At 44.6% G+C, this 12037-nt stretch overlaps 1 protein-coding gene across 1 annotated transcript in view; it reads left to right on the top strand.

Annotated features, from left to right (window-relative positions):
* Positions 1 to 12037, top strand: part of LOC130109259 (bile acid-CoA:amino acid N-acyltransferase-like) — a 42647-nt gene that overhangs the window by 29440 nt on the left and 1170 nt on the right. The window contains exons 5-9 of the mRNA XM_056276061.1: positions 5941 to 6095; positions 6333 to 6452; positions 6532 to 6614; positions 6699 to 6792; positions 6879 to 6959. Coding sequence (XP_056132036.1) covers positions 5941 to 6095; positions 6333 to 6452; positions 6532 to 6614; positions 6699 to 6792; positions 6879 to 6959 — 533 coding nt within the window. The remainder of the gene's footprint in view (positions 1 to 5940; positions 6096 to 6332; positions 6453 to 6531; positions 6615 to 6698; positions 6793 to 6878; positions 6960 to 12037) is intronic.

Here is a 12037-nt window from a genome sequence, read left to right as displayed (position 1 = left end):
ACGGTGTCATATATTACCTGGAGGGAGTGATATAAAGTATTTCTGATTCTGAGTCAACGTGGTATTGTAATACCCCTGGAACAGAGAAGGAAATGAATACAGGACAGCTGCTGGCTCTTCATCAACTGTATTAATGACGAGAGCCCCCAGCGCACCTACTAGTCACATCTCCCCAGACATGAGCAATTGAAAACTGATTCAGTCCTAAGTAATCGATTTCAATGTGAACATATTTCACCCGATTACACACTCCCACACAACATTATAGATATTGTCCGCAACATCATTATCTTTACCCTTAAGTGCTTAGTTGCAATCAGTTACCCTCAAGCCATTACATTCTGGAACTCTTGATACATTGAATTTTGTTTCAGTCCTTTTTCAGTTACAGCCTGGAACTATTTTGGTAGTGTTGTCAGAGTTCGCAGAACACATGTGTCCAGTGTCTGAAGAAATGTCAGAACTGTTCACAGTATGCTATTTGAATCAACCACAGTCAACTTTGTATTAAAGTCCTCAATTGTGCAATGTTTGTGTGACATAAGTAGCATTCAGCTTTCTTAAAAGTCCATGAGTGTATGTGTATGAGGTGTTCATGCGTGAATGATCAGTAACACTTGGCTTCCTTTAAAGTCCATGAGTGTAAGGCAATTTAAACAGTCCAAAGCGGAAATAACTTTTCCTGTCTACATCCCATACACATAAAGGGGCTCGTTGTAGTATGGCTTCACCGGTTGTGTCCATGCTTGAGGCCTTACATAACAGGGCAGTGCAGCAAGATTATAGCAGGATGGAGTTCTTATTTTGTCCTATCTGAGAGTCTTTAGTGGCCTGCGCTGTCTCTGAGGCCGCTGAGTCCTTGTCTCCCTCTCTCTTTCCTGTTCCACTGAGGGCAACGATGCCTCATCCTCAGTATCAGGTGAGTCGTTGTCCTGGACATCCTGGATTTCCGGTAAGTCATTATCACTGTTCTCCATCTGAGGTCGTTCTGTTGCAGGTTCCGTTGGGTCTGGCTCTGTCACATCGTCAGCCATGACAGGAGTCTCTCTCACTGTTTCTCTTGGTCGAGCTGCGATCTGAGGTCGCATGAAATAGTAATCATCCTCTTTCTCCGAGTCCTCTCTAACTTTATCAGCCACTGCATTTTTCCTTTTTGGTTTCACATGTGGGCGCACTTCAGCTTCCAGCGGCAGGTGATCGCATGGCAAAAGGAGGTTTCGATGCAGAATCCTTGACTTTCCTTTCCCATGGTCAGGTGTCAGCTCATAAATGGGGGCATCGTCTCCCACTTGTCGAACTACAGTATGGATGATCTCTTCCCAGATCTCTTCCCGCGCGACTACGTTAACCACTCGACTAAAAGGTCCGACCCATAGCTCCTCTGTGGTCGTTACAATATATATAGAGATGCATATATAGAGATGCATACATTTGTATGCAGACGTAATTTTCATGTATGAAGAATATGGGTATGTTTATATATATGTATACATATATTTGCTGTACTGTTTTTGAGTTGTAGAAATTTTAATAAATATATTGATGAAAGAAAAAAAGTGTATCCTGGGTCTGATCTATGCATGGACCGCCATACATCGACCAGTCCCAGGTCTTTAAGTATCTTGTTGATACATTTTTCAGTATGATTCGTTCTCCTTTTCCTATTGGTTGTAACTAGTAAAGGGTTAAGAAGCATATTAAAGTCTCCTGCACAAATAAGGGTCCCATATGTTTCTGGTACAATCAAGTCAAACACTTTTTTTATAAAAGGACACATCTCTCCCAGGAGGGGCATACACATTAAATGGTTTCACCTCTTTTTGATCTATTTTCCCCTTTATCAGAACAAAGCTGCCCTCTTAATCACTTATATGAATTCAAACCGAAATGAATTTGTAATCAGTATGGCAACTTTTTTTTTTTTTACAATTTTTATATGATGATAAGTTAGTGTTCCTAAAGCCTTTTTTTTCGTGTTCAGTACCAGAGAGATGGGTTTCCTGCCAAAATACTGTATTTATCTTCTCTTTTTTTATTTTGGTTATCATTTTACTTCTTTTGATTGGATTATTTAACCCATTTACACTTAATGAGATTATGTTATAATGTTGGTAAGACATTCATTTTATTTTCAAACATTTTCACTTGTGACATCCCAGACCTCAACAAATAAACAAGGTAGAGTAAAACAAGAACACTCCAAGAACCATAATACAAAACATAGAACTGGGCTTCCAACTGCAAAGCTGCCACGTCAGCTTTAGCAGTGAGGGGGGATGGCCACAAGGTGGGGCCCCTCGGTAGCAAAAAAAAGTCTTGTGTGGCGCTGCCTGTAATCACAGAAGGTATCAGCCTTTCATTAAATTTAAAGGAATTTAAAAAAAAAAAGGAACAGGGTTGGACATGGTTTTAGTGTTATTAGTGTATTCCCAACACGGTAGAAGGTGCTTCCTTGGATCCAGATTAAAAAGTACATTGAAAAAATGGGAAAGAGTTGGGGGGTCTCACCCTCGTTGAAATCCGTTAATGGGGAATTAAGAATCAATCGCTCACTTGTACCTCAGCTCCATCCAGCGGTACTCCTTCAGCCTCTCCCGGATCTGCTGCTGGAACCGGTTCACATCTCCGCCGCGCTGGGTCTTGGTCATCACGCACGGTAGAAGTCGGGCCAGCGTTTCCTCTATTTCTTTATCCTTGGTCCCTGGAGTTACTTTCACTGCTTGCTTTGCGCTGTTATACAGGACGGTGCCTGTTTCAAAGAAAACACGCATTCTGGTTAATGGAGTCTGGGAGCGTATTCCGTTCTCCTTCAGTGCCTTCTTCACCAGTATATATTCCTTCCGCTTGTTCTGCACGTCCGTTGCATAGTCCTGGTCAAAATACACCCGTTTGTTTTGGACTCTTAGTTCCTTCTTCCATGCAGTGTACAGAAGCTTCTCTTTGACTGAAAACTTGAGGAAACGGACCATCATGGAGCGTGGTGGTGCGCTTGCGGGTGGTTTTGCCTCAAGAGCGTGGTGGGCACGTTCTGTACCCAAGTAGTGGCTCCGGTCCCAGCCAAGCTCGTCTCCCACTTCCGACTTTATCAGGTTTTCAATGAATGCCACTGCGGAGGTGCCTTCGGTGTCCTCCGGGACACCATAGATCCTGATATTATTGCGCCTTTCGCTTCCTTCCAAGTCAGACATTTTCATCTTGTGCCCGTTGTTTTTTTTAACACATAGGTAAGGGCATCCTGGACTGCAGTGTCCCATCTCTCCATACTGGCCACTCAATCCTCCATCTCTCCTACTCTCTTCGCTGCTCCTTCTATCTGGCTTGTTGAATCTTGTATTTTCCGATTTATTTCCGTCGTGAATGGACAATGTGTCTGCTTCAAGATCTAAATCTTTGAGATCTTTTGCATGATCTTGGGATGGGAAAGCTTCCAGGATCTCTTTTCTGCTGGCTGCGATTTTGTGTAACCTCAGGTTCGATTTGGCAAGGACATCACGAGTCCTCTGCAGTAGGGTCACGGCCATTTCAACAGTAGGAAGGGATTTAAGTCCGTCATCTACATAGAAGTCACGTGTCACAAACTGCTTGACATCAGGATCCACGTCTGTCTCGCTACACTGGACAGACTGATGTAGGCCAAATATCGCTACTGCAGGAGAGGGGCTATTTCCAAAGACGTGGACCCTTATCCGGTACTCTGTGATCTCATTGCAGAGGTTGTTGTCACGGAACCATAGAAAGTGGAGAAAGTTCCTGTCCTCTTACCGCACGTAGAAACAGTAAAACATCAGCTCGATGTCTGCAGTAAAGGCTACAGCTTCTTTCCTGAAGCGTATCAGGACACCGAGAAGTGGGTTGTTGCAGTCAGGACCTGTTAGTAAGACATCGTTAAGTGACAGTCCATTGTACCGTGCACTGCTATCAGACATCACCCTGATCTGTTTCGGCTTCTTGGGGTGGTAAACCCTGAACAGAGGCAAATACCATCTCTCCTCATTTTCCTTTAGAGGAGGGGCAATCTCAGCTTGACCATTCTGGAAAATCTTTTCCATGAAAGCTATGAAATTGTCTCTCATTTCTGGTTTTCTGTCAAAGCTGCGGATCAGAGACGTGAGCCGATTTATGGCCTGCGGCCTGTTGTTGGGGAGCCTTTGACGTGGTGACTTGAATGGCAGTGGAGCTGTCCAACTGTAGTTTCCATCTTTTTTCATTCCCTCTTCTATTATTTTCATGAAGGCATTATCTTGAATGGAGGGGGAGATCTGATTGTCATTTTTAGCGCGCTCAAACACACGACATCCAAGGTGATCTGTTTCACAACTAGACATGTCACTAGGTTGTAGTGTGTTGTGGTAGGGGATTTGGACCCCACAGGGTTTCTCTTTTATGTTGAACAGATTAGGGCACAGCTGGAAAAGTGTTGGCCTTCCTCTCTCTGTTGTGTTTGTGTAGAAGGCATTCACTGTAATTGTTTTGTGAACACCGCCCAGACATACATTTCCCACTATGACCCATCCCAGATCTAATTTTTGTGCAAAGGGTGCGTCGTTGGGGCCACTTATCTGTTTATGGACTTTGTGAACCCTGACGATGTCCCGTCCAAGAAGCATCAGTATGTGGGTGTTTGGGTCAAGTTCTGGGATGAGGTGTGTGACAAGTCTTTAAATGAGGGTGATGGAGTGCTGCGCTGGGCGTTGGTATCTCCTCCCTGTTGTTGGGGATGTCATTACACTCAATATGACTAGGCAGGGGGATGTGGACTGCCCCATCTAGAGACTCTACTACATAACCTGTGGCTCTCCTACTGAACATTTCGAAAAACTCTGAGCGGACTAGAGACCGGTTACTCTGTTAATCATGAATTGCATACAGCCTGACCGCCCGCTCTGGATGTCCTGCTGGATACACCTATACAGGGCAGATTTTAGAGCATGACCTGTCAGTAAGATTCTCACCACAAACCTGAGTGCATTTGGAAGTGATTTCACATGGCAGTGTGTCATCCTGCTCCCTGCCATGCACTGCATCAGGTTCAGTTTCTTTGTTCCAGGGAGCTTGGCCTGGGTGGAGAGCTGTGTTGTGATTCTCTTTGCCGCATTCAGAGCATTGCACCTTGGTCTTACAATGTTTAGCAAAATGTGTTGAAGAGGCGCAGCATCTAAAGCAACATGTTCTGCGTTCTTCGATGGGTTTCTCACAAAAAGCCTGGCATTTCAGGAGGGCATGGGGTTTTTTGTGTATTGGGCACAGTTTATTACAGTCATCTGTCTTTTTTGGATTCCCATATGACTCATAGCTGGGGTTCGGAAGTACCTCTGTTTTTTTATGTACCGACACCTCTCTCTGTCTGCTTAATTTCCAGGAGGATTTCTCAGGTCTGGGGACAGTGTCAGAGTGAGAGGCAAAGTTAAAGCTTGTGTCATTTTTAATCTTAGCTTCTTGGCTAATAAAGTCCACAAAAATGCAAAAAGGGGGAAAAGGGACGCACGCAGTGGTCACGTTTGTAGTTTGAACTGACAGAAACCCACTTTTCTTGCAGGTAAAAGGGCAGTTTTTGCACGATTGGGTTTACCCCCCTTGCAGTGTCCAGGAAAGAGAGACCAGGAAGGTCTCCTTCTTCCTTGGCGCTCTGGAGCTCCATGAATATGTCACTGAATTTTCTGAGCTTCACATAGTCTCTGTTTGTGATCTTTGGGAAGCTGTCAATTCGTTTGAAAAGAGCATCTTCAATTACTTCTGCTGAGCCATAACATTGTTCAAGTCTCTCCCAGATCATTTTTAGTCCTGCCTCTGGACGGTTGATCTGTATGTAATCTGCCCCTGATTATCAGCCCCGTGGCTTCAGTCAGTGAGGATAGCCCAATGCGAGAATCGGCCCAATTCTTGTCAAGTGTAGAGCTGACTCGAAGTCAAACTAATGTAACATGTCTGCTCCTGTGTCAGGTCTAGGACCTTTCCCTGGCATGCTGGATTTGTGGGGAGGGGGTGGAGGACTGGCAGAGTATCGCTCTTCCTTGCTGGCATCTCATGGTTTTGTGTCCATGGCACTGGAGTACCTCTCGACTGAGCAACAAGAAGTTGATTTCAACTATTTTGAGGTGAGTAGCATTATTTTTTTACTTTTCACCCTATCTGTGTGTGTGTGTGTGTGTGTGTGTGTGTGTGTGTGTGTGTGTGTGTGTGTGTGGGTGGTGTTTTTATTATTTTATGGTTCTGAAATGCTGTGCAGGTACAGAGTCCAAGTATAATAACCTAGTCCCATTGGAGGGGAATAACCATTCCTACACAAATTATGACGCCATTCCCTTTTGTTCCCCTTATCTTATTTTCCTCAGAAAGCATTTAGTATTGTCCAGGAGCACCCTCAGGTGATGAAAGACAGAGTTGGGATGTTTGGTCTTTCCTTTGGCACATCAGTGTCCCTCACTATTGCAGCCTCCTCCAAACTTGTCAGTGTAAGTGAATTATTTTTGAGATATGGGGAAGATAACAATCTGTTTGGGTTGAATGTGTAATGATTGTGTTGTACTTTAGCCTCGTTGCTGTGTCTGTATCAGTGGCACCCATGTTTATCCACTCAACAAACCCCTCTTAGAGATCTATGCAAACATGAACAAGTAAGTTTAAATGTGATGTTATGCATATAATCCAAAGTAATTCACACTAGGTTTAATGAGATTAACCAGCTGTTTTTTTTTCAGGGAGGCAGACAAAAAAAGGTTGGATGATCAAAACTGTATTATATGGCGGGACACAATTCTGCCCATCCCTAGTGACCCAGAAGAGAAAATAGATGTAAGTGGACACATTCCTGATATCAACTTGAAAAAACATACAAATGCACATTGAGGTTGTGTTGCTGATGTCTGACCATTGTGTAGGTGAGGAGGCTAAAGTGTCCACTGTTGTTGGTCAACGGTGATGATGATCAGAACTTGGCCACAGTGGAATCTGCTGAGGACGTGAGTTCTCTCACTCTCTCTCTCTCTCTTTTGAGGAGGCCAACCTCCCCCAAAAGCTGCATGTCAACTTTTATAGATGCTCCATTGAGAGCATCCTAACAAACTGCATGACAGCCTGGTACAGCAGCTGCATCAAAGCTGACAAAAAAGCTCTACAGCATGTTGTGGAAACAGCACAGGACAATGTTGGCATTGAGCTGCCTTCACTAGAACATCTTCACAGCTGTCGCTGTGTGAGGAGGGCTAAGAACATCATAAAATATATTACACACCCTGGACACCATCGGTTTCAACTCCTCTCACCAGGTAGGCAATCCGCACATGCACAAAGAGACTAAAAAACAGCTTATTTCCAAAGCTGTGGCACTAATGAACTCAGACATCTTCTCAGTCCGATGAGACTGATGTGCTGCCACCATTGGGCACACGCGATATTTGCATATATTTACTCACATTTCACTTTAAGCATCTTCATATCTGTCTACCGCACCTTTACTGGATTTTTGCTTTTGATGTTTTTGCACCTCGTAAGTTGTATTCTATTGTATTTATACTTTATATTGCTTATATTTTGCACTTATATTGTTTAGACTCCGTACTTTTTATTGCTGATATTTTATATTTTCTTATCTCTTATGTATGCACCATTTTGAGGTTGACAACTGCAATTTCAGGGTCACTCCCAATATGGCGACATGACTGACCTTTGCGGCGCCTCACCTAGCACCGACTATACGGTGTCCACGTCGAAGTTTGTGTCATTGTGTGGAGTGCGAGGGAAACATGTCTATGATCGTCAGTTTCTTTTGGACATTAGCGATGAGAAACACTGGCTGGGAGAGCTCACGTTAAATCAACTTGAGTGAGCTTGGTCTGTTACATCCAGTGGGCCCAAAGACCACGGCCTTGCCCAGAGTTATGCCCAAGAGGAAACACCGAAACCGGTGTGACAGGATGCTGAAGCGGTGCAAGCGCGGATGCGTGCAAGCTAGGCTAACTGCTAACACATACAGACCGACAGTTCCGACGATCGTGCTGGCTAATGTTCATTCTCTGGACAGCAAAATGGACTATATCAGACTTTTGAGAGCTTCCCAGCGCAGCTTGAGGAACTGCTGTGTCTCTGTGTTTACAGACACGTGGCTAAATGAAAACATCAGGGACACCTCGATTCAGCTGGATGGGCTTACACGCGACAGAGCGGACATTACATTACAGTCATTTAGCCGACGCTTTTATCCAAAGCGACTTATTAAGTGCATTTAACGTAGGAAATCAGGAGAACTACTAGTCATCAGAGGTCATAAGTGCATCTAAACAAGCATCTAAGAGCAAAACCAGTGCTAAAGTAAAAGTTCAAGAAAGAGTTTTTTTTTTGAATGAGTGAATACAATAAGTGCTAAGAACAAGTAACAGGGTAGTTGTTCTTGAAGAGGTGAGTTTTCAACCTGCGCCGAAAGACGGGCAGCGACTCCGCTGTCCTGACATCAGTGGGGTAGTTTCGGGATAGCTTCGCGATCTGGAAAGCTCCGGAGAGACGGCCTGGCCGTTCACTTCAACAAATCATGATGCCAAGATGCCGAGGTAATCTCTACACTCTGTTCACCGCACATACTAGTGTTCACCGCACATACTAGAGTTCATGACGGTGAAGTGCTGACCCTTTTACTTGCCGCGGGAGCTGACGGCGATTGTCATTGTGGCAGTCTATTTGTACCACCGAGTGCTGATGCGAAGGAGGCTATGAATGAACTCTGCTACAAACACCATCAGCAAACAACAGATGGCTCACCCCGATGCATTCTCCATTGCTGCACGAGATTTTAACCAGGCAAGTCTCAAGTCTGTTTTACCGAAGTTTTACCAGCATGTGAATTTTGCAACAAGGGGTGATGTTCTGACCCCAGCTAGGCGTTACATTACTGTACTGAATACATGCTCTTTTGTATGTTAACTGGAGTCTTCCAGGTGAGAGATGCACACATAAAACTCAACTTACAACAAGATTCCTTCCTGCTCTCTGAAGACGACAGAACTGCCCATGCTTTTTTTATGACGTTAGGTGTTACAGTGCTGTCCTCTATTGGTTGTTTTAGGTACTGGTATTTTCACCAGCTAAGAGTTCGTTTTATCTTCCGTTTGGCTCGTTATGAAGCAACAAGCAGTGTCTGTGATATGCGGTCTGTTTTTCTTCGTTTGAACCTTGGAGTATATATGTCTGGGTAACAGCACTTACAAGTTAGATCTGAAACTTAATTTTGTAAGTTAAGCTACATATTACTAGAAGACGTTTGTTGTTGTCTTGATGTTGCTAGCTAACCTATTTTAGCTAACTCAGAAGCTCATTCAAACTGACAGCTCCCTAGTTAGCATCTGACTAATTGACATACGTTCTCGTGTTTGCTAAGTTCTTATGCTAGTTTATTGTTTGGCTGTCTATATCTGGATAACTCTGAAGAAATGAATGTTATTGTTAGTTGTGGCATTTTATATTTCATGCTAAAAAGCAATTTCATGTAAGCTGTATGTGTTTAGTAATCTGTACCCCTTTGTTTGTATTTTCAGTTTTACGATGTTGAAACCAGTAAAGCCACACTCTGTTGAAGACGGGTTTATTGAGCAATCTTTTTGTTGGCTATCTGTCTAGCCTTGCTCAGACGCAATTGCGAGGACAGAATAGGCGATAACACATTAGACCTAGTTTTCACAAATATTAAAAACTCCTATAAAGCAGCCCTGCTCCTCCACATTGGAAACTCTGATCACCTAACTGTTATGCTGACTCCGGCATACAGACCTTGGGCGAAACGAGAGAAAACGATACTCAAAGAAGTCCGAATGTGGCCACAGGAGGCAATCACATAACTGCAGGACTGCTTTGAAATACACAATGGGAATTTTTTAAAGTGGCAGCAACGTACAAAAATGTCATTGACTTGCAGGAATCAGTGTTGTCGTCGAGTCACTTAACTCCGAGTCGAGTCTCGAGTCCCTAGTGTTCAAGTCGAGTCCGAGTCAAGTCCCCATTACCTGAGTCCGAGTCATCAAGGTTGAGTCTTGAGTCGAGTTCCAAGATGGGATCCAGTGCTCCACTCTGGCACCGTAAAAAAGCTGACATACAAATAAAAAAGGTCTACGTTAAACAAAAATGACACAGCTGTCACCGTTTCAAAGGGAGTTTATTTACTTTGTGACACAGTAGCCAAACAAATACATGAAATTGCCAAATTATTAGGGCCTGTTACAAAAGAACTAACAAAAACAAAAGAAGTCTTTACCAATTAACAAGTCCGAGTCCTCATCTCCAACTTCCGAGTCCGAATGCAGTCGATGCCTGAGTCCAAGTCCGAGTCATCAGTGCTCAAGTCCGTCACGAGTCCTGAAAATCAGAACTCAAGTTGGACTCAAGTCCGAGTCCTGGACTCAAGTACTACAACACTGGCAGGGATACACTGAGTCTGTAATAGGCTATATTAACAAATGCATAGACAATGTGAAAGTGGTCAAAACTATCAAGAAGCAGGCCAACCAGAAACCCTGGTTGAATGGGGAGATCCGTTCACTACTGTGAACCCAAAATGCTGCATTCAGATCTGGAGACACTGCAGCATACAGACTGGCCAAGAGAAATCTGTCCCAGGGTATAAAGGAGGCAAAGAGGTTGTATGGACAAAAGCTCAACAGCCACTTCTCTGATAATAAAGCCACACGGCACTTGTGGCAAGGTTTTGAAACAATAATCGACTACAAGCCCCCACCCCCGCAGGCATGGCATAAAGACCCCTCCCTACCAGACAAACTAAATGACTTTTTTGCACGTTTTGAGGTAACCAACAACAGGCAGGTACAGAAACTTCCACCATCACCAAGTGACCAGGTATTCCAGCCGTCTGCAGCTGGGGTAAAGAAGGCCTTTGCCAGCATCAACCCATGCAAAGCTGCGGGGCCAGACAACAAACCTGGGCATGTTATTAATGACTGCGCAGAACAGCTAAAAGATGTTTTTGCAGACATCTTCAACACCTCGCTTAGTCAAGCAGTAGTGCCTAACTGCCTCAAAATTGCCACCATCATTCCCCTGCCCATAAGGTCAAACCAAGCCAGTTTGAATGACTTCCGCCTTGTGGCCCTCACTCCCATAGTTATGAAGTGCTCTGAGCAGCTTGTCATGCAGCACATCAAGGCCTGCCTCACTGCAAACCTAGATCCCCTACAGTTTGCATATAGAGCCAGCCGATCCATGGAAGACGCAATCTCTACAACACTGCACCTCACTTTGTCACACTTGGAAGGGAAGAACACCTACGCCAGGATCCTCTTCATTGATTTCAGCTCGGCATTTAACACCATCGTACCACAACAACTGGTGGAGACGCTGGGGTTGCTGGATGTGGACACTGGCACCTGTAACTGGGTCCTGGACTTCCTGACGCGGAAGCAGTAGACAGTCGGGGTGGGCAGCCACACATCAAATTCCATCTTAGTGAGCACAGGTTCACCCCAGGGCTGCATCCTGAGTCCCCTCTTGTTTACCCTGCTAACCCATGACTGTCTTGCCAAATTTGACAACAACCACATCATCAAGTTTGCACATGATGCAACAGTAGTGGGTCTTGTCAGCAATAATGATGAATCTGCATACAGGATGGAGGTGGAGCAGCTAATGGCCTGGTGCAAATCCCACCTCTCCCTGAATATAAGCAAAACAAAAGAGATGGTTATTGACTTCAGGAGGGCCAGCAGGCACCATCATACGCCACTAACCATCAATGGTGCCACTGTGAAGAGGGTCAATAACATCAAGTTCCTGGGAGTGCACCTGGCAGACGACCTGACCTCAACCATTAACACCTTGGCCATAGTTAAAAAGGCCCAACAGTGGCTCCATCCTCTCCGGAGACTTAAAAGGGCAAGCCTCCCCATTCCAGCCCTCACCACCTTCTACAGGGGCACCATTGAAAGCATTCTAAGCTATGGCCTCACTTCCTGGTTCGGTAACTGCAAAGCGACCGGAGAACACCAGCTGAACAGGATAGTGAAGACAGCTAGCTAGCAAGATCATTTGTGCCCCCTTCCTG

This window comes from Lampris incognitus, chromosome 3 (assembly GCF_029633865.1).
Source record: "Lampris incognitus isolate fLamInc1 chromosome 3, fLamInc1.hap2, whole genome shotgun sequence".
In the NCBI taxonomy this organism is placed as follows: Eukaryota; Metazoa; Chordata; class Actinopteri; order Lampriformes; family Lampridae; genus Lampris; species Lampris incognitus.
The sequence above is the reverse complement of the archived record's forward strand: the minus strand, read 5'-3'. Positions and strand labels throughout refer to the sequence as shown.